The 17,468-nt window shown below is 35.3% G+C and overlaps 1 protein-coding gene across 6 annotated transcripts in view; it reads left to right on the top strand.

Annotated features, from left to right (window-relative positions):
• RB1CC1 (RB1 inducible coiled-coil 1) overlaps positions 1-17,468 on the top strand; it is an 83,881-nt gene that overhangs the window by 48,966 nt on the left and 17,447 nt on the right. For 5 of the 6 annotated variants that reach the window (XR_010883280.1, XR_010883281.1, XM_067290451.1 and 2 more), the window contains 3 exons: positions 1,462-1,588; positions 9,208-11,120; positions 15,538-15,697. Coding sequence is in view for 4 of the 6 variants with exons in the window: in XM_067290451.1 (XP_067146552.1) it covers positions 1,462-1,588; positions 9,208-11,120; positions 15,538-15,697 (2,200 nt within the window). In the remaining 2 variants the exon portion in view is untranslated. Of the gene's footprint in view, positions 1-1,461; positions 1,589-9,207; positions 11,121-13,295; positions 13,380-15,537; positions 15,698-17,468 lie in introns of those variants that run through there. The other variant, XM_067290453.1, reaches the window with a different exon arrangement.

Genomic DNA, 17,468 nt, shown 5'->3' with positions numbered 1-17,468 from the left:
CTATTTTGTACTGGCATTCTGGTTTTGATTTCAGAATTGCTGACAATCCTTTTGGTATTATGGCTGCTGGCATTAACAATAAGTATAGTGAGTTTAGTTTGCAGGACAGCAGATTTAGCCTAGATCATGATGATACAGGTGACATACCCTGCTTAATTTCTGTTATTAAGCTCTTAGTTTTGCTCCTCAGTGATTTTGCAGTTAAGATGCAAGCTATTATGCCATATTGCTGAGGTTTACTGGATTTACAGGTTTGTGAGAAGCTTACAACTTTTATGGGCAAGTTCCTACTGAGTTCAGGGATAATTTTGCTTTGCTGTTGTCAGACCAGTCAGTAACCAAACTGGGCCTAATGTAGTGACATCTCTTTCCACTTGATGGCAATAGAGGTGAGATTGTCATGTGCGTCCTGGTTTCTGTGCTCAGGATTACATTAGGTGGAAGTGTTGATGATAGTGGTGGATTTTCAACTGCAGTGGGCAGAGCTGTCAAGCACCTTGATAAACGCTGACCTTAAGACCAAACTTTAGAGCAGTGCTCTCTTTGGTATTTTCATCTAATATCTAAAAAGGAAACTCAACAATCGGCAGACTAACGGTCTGAAGCCCAGTGCCAAGTCCTTTCCCATCAGCACTAATTTCTTGAGCTGCAGAGTTAATGGTACTTCTACTCATTTACAGTGCTTCAGTCTTCGCAGCTTCTCAGTTTAAGCAATTATTGAGATCTTAGTTCTAGAAAAATGCACTAGATGCCACTTGCTTTATTTTTTTGAATAGAGAATGCAAAATACAGTGAATTATAGTCTGTTTTTATTATACTGTGAATGTAAATAAAATCCTGATTTATCAGTGGAGCTATTCCAAACAAGTTTAAAAGTCTGGAAATACAGGCTCTCAAGAAAATTAAATGTTGCTTTTCTAGAGGTTTATAAAATTTACAGTTGGAGGATTGTTATGCAGCACTTGCATTGCAATCACAGCAGATTAATCTTTTAATTTAGAATACCTATTATTAAAATAGAATAATAGAGAATTAATAGCTACTCCAAAAGAGAAGCTGAACTGGTGAGAATCCAGGAGAAAAGAATCAAGTCATTAGTGAACATAAGTGCTTCAATTACAGATTTAATCGCTAGAAATTCTCTTCTATTAATGTTATTTTAATTCTAGGTAATACCAGTAAATATTTTCTCAGAAGGAAAGACTCCTAGATATTACTTCCCCATTATTGTGTTTATCATTATGTACTCCTTAAAAGTGCTGAAGTTTTTAATTAAAAATACAAATATCAGGTGTTTTTTGTGGGTTTTCCTTGTAAAATAGATGTAATGAAGAAGATAAAGGATAAACTTTACACAATGAGAAGTTTAGTCTTGTTTGAATATACACATAGCAATTTAATGTGTTTGAGTATTAGGTGTTATAATGTTGGGAAAAAAAATAATCCTATGCTGTCTTTAAGGGTTCCCATACTTTGTGACTTTGAACCTCTTCACCAGCATGTACAAGCTCTCCATAACCTGGTAAAAGCAGCACAGAGTTTGGATGAAATGTCACAAACCATTACAGACCTACTGAATGAACAAAAGGTATTTGTTTTTCTTTACTAAGACTTCAGAGAAGTAAAATATTTTCATAATACTGTTTTAACAACCTCTTCAGAAAAAAACTTTTTGTTTTTCAAAATGTGTGGATTGATTTATTGGTCTCACAACTGCATAGTCATGTAGTTTCCTTTCTAATCACATACTAGTAAATATTATGAGAATTTTGAGCTCTTCAGGGAGTAAAATGAGCCTCTTTAGGAAACAGTTAAAGATGTTAAATATCTTCTAAACATTTAATGGATATTAAATTCTACAGAATTTATAGAATTAATAGAATACATTCTAGAGAATTTAGAGTTTTTCTTTTAATATTTCTACTTTCTGCTTTTTTTCTTGAGTTTCTGTATGCAAAATGTGTTGGTTTTGCCTTTGTCACTTTGGTTTGTATTTAATGAGGTCGTTTGTTACTTCTGTTTGTGTTCGTGATTGCTTCTGAAGTCCTTCTGGCACAAGCAATTAATGAGAATTCCGGGCCTTGATTGGTTGTCCGCATTAACCTTAAAATTGATATGTCAGCTACTTCTTTCTTGCAGTCCTGTGGGTTTTTTTGTTTGAAATATATGCAGTCTTTTTCTTTCTGTATAGAAGGAACAGATGTCAAAAAATCTCTTCCTTACAGTTTCACTCTGCCTTTCAAGCAGACTCCTTCCCCTGGAAACTGTTCCTGTCAGTCACTTTCAATTGCTTCTTTATGGTCTGTCCCTAACTTTCATAATATACCAAACAGCCCTTTTAGCTTCTGTAGTCTGTCTGTTCTGACTGTAGCCTGTTCCAGCAAAACCCCAGGTGACACTAGAAATGCTTAAACTTTTATTTGAAGCTGACTGCTTCAAACTGTGGCTTCTTTAGCAGTTTTACTATAGGAAAAAAGGTGCAATTTTTATGGGACTCCATTTGGTCACATCTGAGTGATCAGATGTGTTTTGATGCTGACTAAAAGCACATTCTGTGCCTGTCCTTATATTGAACTTTTCCTAGTCCCAATTGAATTTAATGTTTATACATTGAATAAAATACTCAATCCAAGGGGAAAAAAAAAAGTAATTTTAAGAACACAAGCATTTCTGTATGCTTGTTTGTGGAGTGTCTTTCTGTAGAAATGTTTTCACAATGATAGTTTGGATCAGTTTTCCTCCTGTCGAGATCTTCTTGGAACTTTCACTTCCATTTTGCTTTTTTTTTTTTTTTTTTTTTTTAGCCAGTTCAACTGTGAACTCATGAGGAAAATCCATTGTTTCTGCAGAGTCTGCTTGTCTTGTGAGGAGAGGACATTCCCCATTCAGTTTTATAATTCAAATTTGTTAGGAGCAGAGGAGTAGAAGTCATTGACTCTCGTTTACTGCTACATCACACAGTCATGTTATGTAATGTAATCTTGTGCGTAGATGTTAAATTCTGTTTAAACAGAATTTTTTGACCACCATTACAGTAATTTCTTTTGGAACTCATCTGTCACCTCTACTGTCTGTTTGGAAGCAACCAGCCTGCTACTCAGTTGTCTTTATGAATATCTTCAGATTTGTCTTGGATATTGATTCCAACTACATTTTAGAACACACACAGTGTCTCAGTGCTATATAAGATCTGTCAAAAGGTTAAAATATCCTTCTCCTCCTTCCCATGGTGCTGTTGTATGTTATATCTTTGAGTTGTTACTTATTTCTATTTTTAATTTGTTCTTGACGTATGGGCCTGTTCAATTTTGAGTTGGAAAACGATGGTCTGAGATGCTCTGAGTTGAAGGTGGACTTCTACATACCATAGCATGGTCCATTGGAACACTTCCTGCTGTTTAGAAGTGAATCCTGTTTTGTGATATAAGCGGGAAGTGCTGAAGCAATTTTTCTACATCCTTATTGAACTTTATTCAAGTTGTATCATAATAACTGCCTACCTAAATGATACTACTACAATGACTGAAAGATTTTAGTGTGTTCTGGGAATGCTGTATTCCAGCATCACTGTTTACTAATTCTTTTCCCATGTATATTGAATCCTCACTTTGAAAAAGTACTAACTGCTGCAGATAAGCTTGAAGTCTTTAAATTCTTTATAGCTGGTAACTCTGTCTTATTTATTGCCTTCTTGTAGTAACTTGTGGTGGGCTTGTCTAGTACAGTCTCTCTCCTGGATTTTAAAAACAGCTGTTTTGATAGCAGCTTAACTTGAACCATTTTTTAAACTTTTTTTTTAAGGTAGAGTGTTTCCATGAAACAACACAGAGGCTTTCAGAGCTCACCTTCACTTACTTGTCTCATAGCTACGTTTGGATGAGATTCTTCTGTCTCTTTTTTCCTATTGCTTATTGCATGTGAAAACTATCAAATAAGATTCAGCTACCTAAACCTAAAATATCCCTGAGACTTCAGGTCTTGAAGCAATTTCTGGCTGCTCCCCTTTTTTCTTTTTGGTGGAAGAGCTATTCCAACCTGCAAAAATCTGACAGCTTTGTACTTTCAAATTATTTGATCTATTTTCTATAGATTAAGTGCCTTGTCATTGCAAGCGAATGGAAGTGAAAAACTGCTCTGATTGCTGCTTCTCAAAAGAGGGAATGCTGGGTAGGAAACCTGACATTTTGGGGGATTCAAAGTTTGGAAGCCAAGGTACTGCACAAGTTAATTTGAAATTTAATTATACCTAATAACAATGGAACAAATGACAGGAAAGGTGTCTTGTTCAGTCTGGGGCTTCACCCATCTTAATGCTCTGAAAGTCCATCTAAAAATTGGTTCAGACTTGTTTATCCAGGAAATTTTTATTGATATCTGGCTGCACAGAAAAGATATATTTGCCAAATCAGGAGAATCTCTTCTTTACCCTGTTCTCTTTTGCTGTGCTTTGAGCAGTTAGGGTTCTTGGCTGACTCCGAAATGTCAAATACTTAGACAGATTTTGATAATTGTCTCTTTTCTTAGAGTAAATTACATTGCACAGAGCTGGGCCACTCATGATGTCAGATAAGAATGACCATCTCTATATGTCATTTCAGTGATTCATTTGAAATTTTTTGAATTGAGCCAAATAGGTCTTTTGGAAAGGTTTTTCTCCTCAGAGATGTTGTTCTTATTACTTGATGAAAGAAATTAGTTGGTCTTCTCTGGGCCACTTTGTTCTATACATGATCCAGAAGGTTTTTTTTAATGTACTACTTTTACCCAAGTCTGCCCAGCTTGGCACAGAGTTGGAAGGGAGTGTGTAGGCAGGAAGCCTTGCTTATATAGCAGAATGTTGCTACTGTACCTGGCCAAGGAGGCCCTTCAGCCCCAGCCTCCCTTTCCATACTGGTGGCAGCAGAAGTCTGGTTCTCTAGATTGGACTGTGACAGCAGTTCAGCTTCCGGGGCAGAGGCAAGCAGGGTGGTGGTTGTTGTGAGTTTTTTTTGGTTTTTTTAGTTGCTTTGGGCAGGAGAGGAAAGCTGAGGCTGCAGACAAATGAGTAAAAAGCAGGTCAAACAGGAGATGGAAAATTTGGTTCCTGCGTGGCCATGAAGCTGGCTCATCTAATGTGGTGTACTAAGTATGCTACTAATTTTTTACTGTCCTCTTAACTCTTTACTTCAGCTTTCTGGTTCATAGAACATTAATCATTATATGCTTCTTTATCTGACTTGAGTATTACATCAGAGTAATTAAAGAACAGTAACTTCATTTTTAATGTGTTATTTCTTTGGAATTTGTTTTCCTTTTTAATGCTTTCTGCTTATTCTGTGTGTTTTAGTGGTCTCACACCAAAGCAAATGTTGTGCCCTCTCATTTCGATAATAGAGACAAAGTTTAAGCAGATCAGTGGTTGGGTTAAAGATATCCAGAAGAAAGTTAGTGCTGTAGGAGTGATGTAAGATGATTAAGGTGTTTTCTCCACTGTTAGCAGGTAATTAATGCATGCAATCCTGTGGTATTAAAAGTTTCCCTTGTAAGAGAAGCTGGCTTTTCAAATGAGATTATGAACACCATTTGTTATAGTCGAGTTTGAAGTCAGCGCTATTCATAATCCTTCAAAGAATTTCCCCATTCCCTGACTGTAAGTTAACCACAGTAACATAACTAGAACAAGGCATGCAATCCAGCATTTCAGAACTTGACAGTTAATTCTGCTCCTCTCTCTCTGCCTTCTGTTTTTTTCCTTGTTTGCTCTTGACTCCTTTTCCTTTGGGATCACAAGAATTACAGTGTATGATGCAGGCATACATTGTTACCTGTAGATTGTAAATAGGCAGGCAGGCATGGCAGACACCAGGTTCTCAGGAAAACAGGCAACAGTAATCAGTCTTCCACATAGTTTCAGCTCCCCAAAATGTGAGGTTTTACTCCTCACTAGGCAGTAATCTAATTGGAGCCTCAGCTCACAACAGCCACTGCAGAACTATGGAATTCATCATTGCCCCTAGCTGGGAGGGAACCATGATCAGTAGAGTGTTGCAGCACACAGTGATGGTCTTTTTTTCTTTTCATGCTATGGCCTTATTTTCTACCTTCTGATATCATCTTGTAGGAATGCCAAAAAACAGATAACATCTTCCCTTTGTGTGTGGCTCTCTGTATGACTGCCTCATATTTAAAGTCTTTGAAGTGATTTTTTTTATGTGCTTATTGACATCTGTGATGCTATCTTGTATTACCATTAAAGAAAGCTCTGGTTTATCAAAATTAAATGTTTGTCATTTAAAGCATATGCTTTGAATCCAGGCACTTATCAGTGTATACTGTGTCCTTCAACACTTTCTTTTAAATGTTCTCTTAGACAAATAACAAGCTGAAATTTGACCCAAGGGAAACATATTTAAATATGAACTAATACTACTTTTATCAAAGCAGCATTTCCCTGTAAGTTTCTTTTCTGTTCCTTATATGCTGTGCTCATTTTCAGTGACTAAAGACAATATTTTGTATATAGTGAAGAAAAAGTGGCAGTTTTCATCATCAGAGTTCAAAATCACTGTATGACTAACTTCCATAAATAGAGATGCAAAGGCTAATGGAGGTGAGGTATATATGCAGCTCACTATTTGGATGGGTGTCAGAGCTGGAAATAAATTCTTCCTAAATCTCAGTTCAGTATTCTGTTAGTCACACTATGTCCCCATTAAGAAGACACATATTTTGGACAGAGAAGGGTAGGATTCCTTTTTGCATAGCAGCAATTTGTGAAAGATTGAGAAAACAAAAGTTAGCTGCTTTTACATCAGCAATCTGGTATCTGTCACTTTTCTCTGTTGTTTCAGAGTTCTATTCCTGACTGTTTATTGCCCTGCTCCACTAACTGTTGTCAGTCTCAAATGAAGTAACTGAGTCCAATGGATAGCAAAAGTTTCTTCCATAAAAATTGATGTACTAGAAGAGAGTAGGGTCTCAAGAAAAGCACACAATTGAAATGCATGGAGACAATATGTCTGGTCCGGAAAACAGAGAGGCAAGAGCAGAATCATCATGGTTGTCAGCCCAAGGAGATTGTTTTTTCAGAACAGATCACCAGTCTGAAAGCTCTCCAGCACTTTGAAACTGAACACCTTATGTACTTTATTGCAAATATTCTGATGAGCCTTCAGGAACAGTTAAGTTTTTATGATGGTCAGATTCTGCAGAGAGATAAGATCAAACAAGTCCTTCAAGGATGAAGGACAGAAAAAGAAGGTAATGTTGGCCTATAGTCTTAAAGATACTGCATCTGAGATCTTTCAGAACACCGATCCATTCCAAAAACCCAACAAATCTCCAGTTTGTGATCTTGATGATCCTGCTCCTGCCTCTCCATCTCTGTTATAGATACTCCCTTTATGTATTTAAGCTGTGTGTATTTCACTATAATTTTCTTGGGGGGAAAATGCCTTGCTATCCATTCTATTATAAGTTGCTAGCGGTAAAAAGTGAGGCTGTATGTGTCTTTTAATGATTTCAGCTTTCAACTGGGTTGTGTTCTGCACTTGCTGAAGTTTAAGGTTTGCATTTTTTTCCTAGGATTCTGCAGATTCTAGTAATGTTAGCATTAGGGATTTGATATTCCCTGTTGTACTTGATAGTTAATAGCATAAGATACTGCAGGTTGACTGTTCCTAGTTCTGGTAGATGTGAAGATAGTAAAGGAAGATGACTTTAATTGTCACTTCAATTTTCCTGGCGAACAAAGCTGCAAGCAGTGAATTTATTATGTTAGATCTATCAGAAAGGAAAAATACGATAATCTATAACTAAAGTGTAATCCATAGATAAAGTATAATGTAAGTTAAATTGGTTTTCAGTAGTATTCAAAAATTTTGAGAAGCTTTTAAAATTAATCTCAGTAAGGTCTTACAATCTGTGTAAACAGCCTGTGTTTTGTAGTTTTCAAACTCTGGTGCTTTTCTGAATTTCAGGTGCATAAAAATAAATGCATGTAACTTTTATCCATTGGCCTGCAGTTATAATGCTAACTATTATAAATCATATTTTAACTGAATTCACTTAATTTATATATTCCATGGCAATACAGAAGAGCACTCATGTCTATGACTGCATAAATCTATGGTTTACAGAATGTATTGTAAAATCTGAAATCTTGTTTTATAATTCTTGAGTTCTTACTGAACAAGAACTAGTGATAATGAGATTTTAACATGTTATCTCTCTGTCCCAATTAATGAGAAGATTCACATGAAGAAAGTAGGTTTCAGCCTTTTAGATATCAAAAGGACTAGAGCTGATCAAAGTTACTTGGGAATAGTTCTGTAAAGGTGGAGAAGCTCACGTAATCTTTGTACTGTTTTACATGCTACTGTTACTCATTTAATTTGGATGGTTAATCTAACTCTTAACCTTTCAGTGCAGAGCAAAGGGCATGGAGCTACATAATCAGGTTTGACAGTATCTAGAGTTTATACAAAATGACAAAAATTGGGAGAGACAGGAATAGTGTGTGTGTGGGGGGGGAAATCCACCAAAACTGGGACCTCCTAAATTCTGAAGAATGAGAACATTACTTTTCATTAGAATGTGCCCTTCATTCTTCTCTCCATCTCTTTACATTGTCCACACTGCTGTTGATACCTGTTGCTGAGTTATTCTACATTTCTGAACAGGAAGAACAGTTTACATGCATGGTCTTGATACCCATATTAGTAGAAAACAGTTTTGTTGCAGTAAAACTTTTTTTTGTGAACTTTCTTTAATATTCATATTAATAGTGACTTCTGAATTGCACTGATTTTTAACAACAATATTAAACAACAGCAGTAAAAAATATATATGTTACCAGCAGTATTATCAAGAAAAACATTTTAAATAGGCTGTTAGAAAACAAAGGTTGTCTACTTCTGGCTAGTTTGTTACTTAAATTTTTTTGTATCATCTAAATTTACATTTCAGTCCTTTAGAATATAATATGTAATTTTTTTAGGATTTTTATACTTAATATTTACATACAATCCTTTTTATGAAACATTCTTGAAAATATCTTAATTTCTTCAACTTGCTTTTAGTTAAATTTTAGTCTTTCTTATTTTGGACAGTTATGGTGAATAAGGCTGACTTTTCTAGTATTGCCAGATAATTTTTAAACAACTTAAAATGCTAACACTTTTGCCAATCACTTTATTAAATATTTGTTTCATATTTTACAACTTACAGGCCTCCAATAGTCAAGCATCGCCACAATCTGCTACTACACCAAGGATGGAAAGTACAACAGGAACCACACTTGCTACCTCTTCTAGAACTCCTCCATCACTCAGTCTTCAGGGTCCCCTGTGTCCTCCTGTGTGTCCTCCAGCTCCATTAGAGGAATTATCTCCAGACAGCATTGATGCTCATACATTTGATTTTGAAACTATTGCCCATCCAAACTTGGAGCAAGCTCTTAAGCAAGGATCATTGGACTTGGATTCATTGGCAGAAAGTCCAGAATCTGATTTTATGTCAGCAGTGAATGAATTTGTAATAGAGGAAAATCCAATATCTCCTAATATAAGTGATCCACAAAGTCCAGAAATGATGGTTGAATCTCTTTATTCTTCAGTTATCAATGCAATAGATAGTAGACGTATGCAAGATACAAGTTCTTGTGTAAAGGACGTTTCAGTGGAAAATGCATCTCTCAGTGTTTGCATGGAGAAGTGTAGGATTATTGCTCAAGATTCAAAGGTACATTTAAGAGGTATAAAAGATGATCTGTGCCACTTTAGAACACTCGTACAAAAAGAACAGTGTGACTTTTCTAATTCTTTAAAATGCACTTCATTAGAAATAGTAAATGTTATTGAGAAGGTAAAACTTTCACTTGAAAAAACACTAAAAGATAAACATCAAAAAGAATTGCAATCTTTGAAAAGTGAATATGAAATTAAAATGAATAAATTACTGGAGGATGGTGAAGAAAACAAAAAAAAGATTAAAAAGTTAAAAAGTGACTTATTAGGCCTTGAAGAAGTTCTTCAGAATAAGAATAATGAATTTGCAATGGTGAAAAATGAAAAAGAAGCTGTTGTTTGCCTTCAGAACGAAAAAGATCAGAAATTACTTGAATTGGAATGCCAAATGAAGACGCAAAATTGTGAAATTAAAGAACTTAGGCAGTCACGTGAAGTAGTACTTGAAGACTTGAAGAAACTTCATGTTGAAAATGATGAAAAACTACAACTTTTGAGGGCAGAACTCCAGAGTTTAGAGCAAAGCCACTTAAAAGAACTGGAAAATAACCTGCAAGCCAGGCATTTGCAGGAATTTGAGAAGGTAATAGCTGAGCATAAGGACTGTTTAGATAAGTTAAAAAAAGAGAACCAGCACAGACTTGAACAAATGCAGGAATCTCATGCAGCAGTTGTCCAAGAGAAACTACAACAGGTGGAAGAGTTAAAACTCAAAGTTTCAGATCTGTCTGATTTGAGGTGCAAGTTAGAAGTTGAACTTGCACTGAAAGAGGCAGAAACTGATGAAATGAAGCTGCTTTTGGAAGAAAGCAGAAACCAGCAACAAGAGACCTTAAAATCGCTGATTGATAAGGAAACGGAAAACTTAAAAAAGGAGATAGATAAATTAAACAATAAGATACAAGTTAATAATGATGAATATCAAGTGGGCTTGTCAGAACTAAGAACTCTAATGACAATTGAAAAAGATCAGTGCATTTCTGAGCTAGTGGACAGACATGAAGAAGAGTCAAAATTGCTTAGAACTGAATTAAGCAAAATAACATTTTTGCATCAAAAAACTTCTGAAGCAGAAAAAAGACTTTCAGAGCAAATAATGGAACTACAAAGTAAGTTAGAGTTGGAAGTGAGTGCCCTAGAAAAGGCAAAAACAGAAAAAGTGGCTCTCTGTGAGCAGCAGGAAAAATATGAAGCTATTATCCATAAGCTTGAGGAAGAGAAAGAACTGTTAGTATCTAACCAAGAACAAGACAGGCAGTTTCTCATTCAGAAGCTCAATTGTGAAAAAGAGGATGCAGTACAAACTGCTTGTAAAGAGTTTGAATTACAGAGGGAAGCTGCTGAAAAAGGGCTTTTGGAAAAAATACAACAACTTGAGATGCAAGTAAATCAGAGGTACTGTAAGAATTAAGTTGCTGTGTTTTCATAGTAATCTAAAAATAATTAATCCGGTATATTCATGATACAATATGCAGTAAGTAAAATCTATATATATTTGTAATAGTACTTATCTGTTTTGGTTTTTATAAGTTTCAAGCAATTTCACTTTTATAGGTAGTGATATTTCTGTGTCAACAGTTAATCTCAGGGATCGTAAACATCTTATGCAATATTACTTTGGACACTAATAAAGGTTTTATAAAATTTCGATGTTGTAATGTTACACCGAAGGAGTGTTTCCACAGTCGTATGCTACTTTAAATTCAGGTTTAGCCTCTCTTTCCTGTCTGGTCCTTTGCTCTGGCACTAGCACTTGTGTGAGCATGCAGTAGCTAGCTTTTAGGCCAGTAACTTTATTATACTGGCTAACCATAACTCATGTGAGTTTCATGCTGGCATGAAAAAAGCATGGGGGAGTATATGACCAGCTGAGAATTGTACCATGGCAGCCTGCGCTTAGAGTGACTTTAGCTGCCATGGGTTTACATTTCAGAATCTTTGGTTTGAGCTTTGTAATGTTATGCAAAAACACTTGGGCAAAATTGTTTTAAAGAGCATCCTAACATCATCCGTTTTCTTTGTTCATTTAATTTTTGCAGTATTACTTTATTCCATTTTTAAAAGAAAATCCTATTTTTTTCCTTGCCATAAAAGCCCAGAATTACTTCTTTCTCCTTCTAATATCTTACCTATTTATTAGTTCATAATGCCTACCAGCAGAGTAATTATGGTACTGTGCAATGGAGATGCTTGAAATGACTGCATGTGATTGTGTGATTACTGCTCAAACAATATTCTAGCTTGAAATGCCTGAACTTGTCATTACTATTCTTGTAATACTTGGAAACGCCAAGGATAGATCTTGTTTGTACAATACATAAATAAAGCATTTGTTCTAGGTATTATGATTTGCCAGATACCTGAAATAAGAAAAGAGCAATAAAGGTGGACGTAAAAGCAGAATAGTGCAGAGCATGAATGCAGATGTCAAATAGCACTTTGAACATTACACTGATATTTAAAAGTTAAAAAAAAAAAAAAAAAAGGTGAGGGAGAAATTAGAGGGAATCCAACGCAAGATACAATTCACTTCTGTAGTGCAAAAGAGAATTTGAAATATCAACTTTAGTCACATTACGATTTTGATATGCTAACATACTGATGTGATGTTGTATCAGTCTGTTTTCACGTTAGTGTATGAAAAAATACTTTAAAATAATGTTAAGTTTTTAGAGTTAGGATTCAGTGATTGGCATGTAGTGAAATTAAGACTTTTTTTGGTCTTAAGTTAACAAAATATCCACTTCCCTATTTAACGAAATAGGGTGAAATAAGGAGGGAAAAAATAAATCGCACCCAGTTTTGTTTTTCTTTTGTTCATATTTATTCACTGTTCTGTAGAAGCTTTAAAATTTTGGCACAGAAGAAGAAGGTGTAGTTATGTGCTCAGACTTTTTAAAAAATAGATTGTCTACATTTAAGTTTGAATAACTTCTGAACGCAGCTGTGTATAGTCCTGTACAAACTGGATAAAAACAAATAATGTATTTAAGAGTTATCTGCTTCAGTCTGAGGAAGTGTTTTGAGTTCTATCAGATAATTTTCATCGTGTGACATTAAAATACATATTTCTGTTTTCCTCCTAAGGCTGTTCTTAATGCCTTTAATCTGCTGTTAGGCTTGCTTTTTCTAGGAATAAAGAAGTGATGTGTTTTATATTCGGAGGGCATTTATTTGTTATTTGAGTCTGTCTTAATATTTCAGAATCTCAGACTGTTTGGTTTTTGAGTTCTTAAAACCCCAAGCTATGTTAGTAGCAAGAGTTGACTTGTTATCCTCCCTCAGTTGTACCATTACAAATAAATTGCTAATGAACAAAACAACTTTCAGTTAGCATGTGTCTGTGCCAGGTAAATGTCCTTTTCTAAAGAGCAGTGTTATAGTAGCCTTCTGGAAGACATTGACAGGAAGGTAAATGGTTACATTTGAATTGAGTTGCACTGGAATCAGGAATCTAATTTTTGAACTTTTATGAAATCTAACAAAAACTTTTAGAAGCTACAAAGTCTGAACAAAAATGTTTATGAACCCTTTACTGATACATGACAAATAATGTGTTTTGGTTATAAGGTGCCTGGAATTGAAACCATCGTGATTAAGAAAGATGATAAAACTACAGAGCTTTTGTAACTTTCTTATTTAATCTTTCTTCTGTATGTGGTATGTACTATCCTCCACAAAATTAACTGAAAAATACAGTTTTTGTAATGATTTTCTCTATTAAGCAGCCCTTTTTTGCTGGTTAGTTTATAAATATTTATAACACTTTAAAGAACATTGTAAGCAGGATAGGAATCTTGGCTACACTGAACTCAATTACTGCCTTGGTATATTCCAGCCTTGGTATTGTCCAGCCATTTCCATCAGACCACAGTCAGTGACGAAGCTTCTCCACAGTGTGCATGTGCACACACTCTCTCTCTCATAGCTAGGCTTAATTTATTAATTGGAATTTATTTGAGCACAAAAATGCTTTCTCAGTGGCATTTAAAGATATGCCTTGGCTTCTCAGGGCTTGTTTCATTCTCTGCTCATTTTTCTCCTAATTTCTGGAACCTCAAAGCTTGTTTTGCAAGTCAGTGCACTTCAGTCTGCTTTCAGGGATTTTGTATTTACAGTTTCTCACAGGCTTTTTAAGTGCTTGGCTACTGCATCATACACTATGTGACCATGTGGCAAAACAGTGATAGTATAGCTAAATACATCCTTGGTCTTTTTGCAGTAGAGTGCTTTCTTGCAAATGGAACCCCAAACAATGAGAAAATCTGTTCTTGGTATCTAGAACACACACACACATGCGCGCACACACACACTACTGCCATAGCAGTTGAGACCTTTGCAGAAAAAATATGTAAACCCAATACCTGATGTAGTTAAGAGGTTTAAAAACTAGTTGAGTATGTTGGCATCCTTTACAGAAGAATATGCTTTCCTAGGGTATTGTTTTGCAAGCAGTTAGTAGTCCAGTAAGGCCACTTGCGAGTAAATGATATCTGCTTTGGTTTAGTGTGGCTAACAGGCTTGAGGTTAGGCTCATATATTAGTTTAGTGTTCAGACAGTCTGGAGTGATGCAAGAGTGAATTTTTATTACTTGCAAAGTAAGGTGCAGACATACTCTTATTTGTGCTTTGGTAAATCTATCCTCAACTCTGTTAAATTGTTAGGGAGAGCTCATGGGGAAAATAGGCAAGTATGTTCTGAATTGTATGATAAAGCAAAGGCTCTGTAGAAATGGCCAGAACTGGTAGTTCCAAGGTTCACCGAACTCCTAGCCAATGTGCAGCTATAGCTATCAGAATCTTCCATTCCCAGCCTCCTCCAAATTTCTTCTCTCATATTCTCAATGCTGAATTTTTCTGGTGTCTCTGAAGTTCTAGTCCTTAGTGTTAACAGATAAACTTTGCATTATGAAGCAAGAAGAAATCTTGGAGCATTTTTAGCATTAGGAGTTGTGCTTGTAGGTATTGGTGTCTTGACACATGATGTTTTGATTTGGCACAACCTACCTAATATTGTGAGGTGGTACCTCCAGACTGCTTTGACTAGAGAAATCCATTGACTCATATGTACATAGATGGAGAGTTAGGTTTTGAGGGCTTTTTTTATGAAAAGTATTTCCAGTGTAGAGGAACAATAGAAAATTAAAATACTACAGGCTTTAACAAAAGTTGTGCAACAAAGGAATTTCTGTCCCAGTGTTCCATAATGGTGGCTCTTGCTGACCCCAGCCAAAATACAGGAGGATAATGCTTTGGGTTCAGTGATGGAAAATATTTGGCTGATGTAAGATTGCTTTTTCAAGAGCCTTTATGGCTGCTATCCTTCATGCCCCGCCACAGGCACTGTTGATGCTTCCCTTTCTTTATGATAGTTATGCCTGTTCTCCAGATTCTGCAACTCAGTCTTGAGTTTTCCCATCTGGATTCATTGCCATCAGATTTACTGCTGAGTTGCTTAATTGTGAGAGTTCTGGAGGCTTTGCATTTAGGCACACTAAGAATCTACAGGGAGTTCACCTGTTATTCTTTTGCCGTTTTTTATTCCTTGTATTACGTTAGAGAAGTAAAAGCAAGAATTCCTCCTTTGACAAACAAAAATTCAAAATTAGAGCCAGTGTAGCACAGTGGGAAACAGAAGTGAGATGCCCATTATTAAAATGTAGAATTGAAGATTAGCAATAACTTAATTGCAATATAGTATTAATTAAATAGTCCAGAAGAATATCTCAATTAACTTTTGACTTTTGAGTTTATTTATGTATAATGGGACTCTGAATGCTGCAAATTTAAAACCTAAACGTTTTCTTTTAAGTCCCCCTACTGTATCATCTACTGAATCAAGCTTGGTTGCTGAACTTCAAGAAAAGCTTCAAGAAGAAAAAATGAAGTTCTTGGAGCAACTTGAAGAGCAAGAGAAAAGAAAGAATGAAGAAATGCAAAACATTAGAACATCGCTAACTGCAGAACAGCAGGTAAAGCTTGATTCTTTTTATTACTTCTGCTCCCATAAGAATGATGTGCTGCTTTAAAGTTACGTGCTTTCTTTTGCTAAGTAACAGTTCTACTTACTGAATTTACATTATTATCTAGAGCTAGGGCATGATATGTTAGTAGAATCCAAGACTTATAAAAATCTTAAATCTGTGTGAACGGAGCAGTCTAATGATTTTTTTAGTGTTATTTTGTTGCTTTTACTTGTGTTGTTAAGCTAGTGCTAAAAACTTTTATTTGTTATTTTACTGAACTCCAAAAAGATCTTGGTTAAGTATAATTAGAGTTAGTGATTTGTATTTCTGGACAACACAAAACAAATTTGTTGAAATACTGAATTACTTGGAATGCTATTTAATGACTTTTAAACTTTATTAGCCTGGACAGATGGAGTTTGAGGTTCAAAGCAAATGTTCTATTTTATTTCTTTATAAACTTAGAGACTTCTTATGTACCCATCACTTAATCCAGTGTAATATGATTTGGTATCTAATAGTAATTATTATCTCTATCCACTCATTTCTTCCTTTCAAACCATCTTGAATCTCTGAGACTTCATAAATAAGAGTTCGGTTCCAAAACTAATTCCCTTCAAGTAACAGCTATTATCTACAGCTTTGCATTTAAACAGTAAGAAAGGCTTTTACTTCAGCTATAGTAAGGATAAAGAGGCAGTGTAATAATCAGTGATGTTGGTGGATGAACAATGTGAATTACTTGGCACAGAGAGCAGAAAACTGGACTGTCATAAAAAAATATATTTTTGTAAATCTTGGGCTGCAGACATTTATACTGAGGTGGGCCTTACACAGTAAATCTTTTAGGAATGTTTTATATGTTATTAACTAACTTTTTTCTCATTGGAATCTGCCTTAGTATGTCATTTTTCTCATTATCTAATAATATTCTTGAATAGCAGCAGAGCATGGAAAGGAAGGTTCTGAGGTGTAAACAGCAATTTCCAATGAAACCTCCTATTTGTTTAAAAAATGTGTAGCAGTTTGTGCTGAAAACTGACTGGGCTGGCTCTGCTGATTTAATATTTGGGGTATTTAACTTCCCCCTTGATGTAGTTTTTGCCTCAGTAGATGTAGAGGTGTTATTGATTCTCATAGTGAATTATGTTAGTTTTGTTATGTAGGCATTTACCAAAGTCTGCTCTGCAGTATGGAGATGTGTAGCCTGCCACAAAGTTTGCAATTTAAGATTGAGAGATGATAGGCATAGAGCATCTAAAACCAGTCAAGGTCATGACTGGCTCATAAAATTCACAAAAAAGTGAAATTGTAATTTAAAATACCTTTTTTTATAGATTTCTGTTAATTTTCATCTGTCTCTTCAGTTTGTCCCTTCAGCAGAAGCTTAGGGTTAAGTGGGATGAAGGCATAATGGTTAGCAGAGGGATTCAAAAAGCAGAAAGATGCATCAGAGTGCAAAAGAATATATTAGTCTCTGTTATGTTAAAAGTTACTCAGGCTAATTAGCTTGAATTCCTATATGATTTCTGTATTAATTGTTCAGCAAGAAATTAATGCATGATTTGAAATCTATTTCTAATTCAGATTCTAGTATATTATTCTACTGCATTAATAATGTTATTTTTTGTTTAATGTTACATACCTTGGTGCAGTGTGGGTGTGTTTTAATATTCATCTTTGTCCCAATATTAACAGTTTTTAGTATACTGCATGCAGTTCTGGTATGTTAACTGGAATGTGACCCATTGTGTTAAAACACTTTACCAGTAATGAA

This window comes from Apteryx mantelli, chromosome 2 (genome assembly GCF_036417845.1).
Source record: "Apteryx mantelli isolate bAptMan1 chromosome 2, bAptMan1.hap1, whole genome shotgun sequence".
In the NCBI taxonomy this organism is placed as follows: Eukaryota; Metazoa; Chordata; class Aves; order Apterygiformes; family Apterygidae; genus Apteryx; species Apteryx mantelli.
Note: the sequence above shows the minus strand (reverse complement) of the source record. Positions and strands in the feature narration are given on the sequence as shown.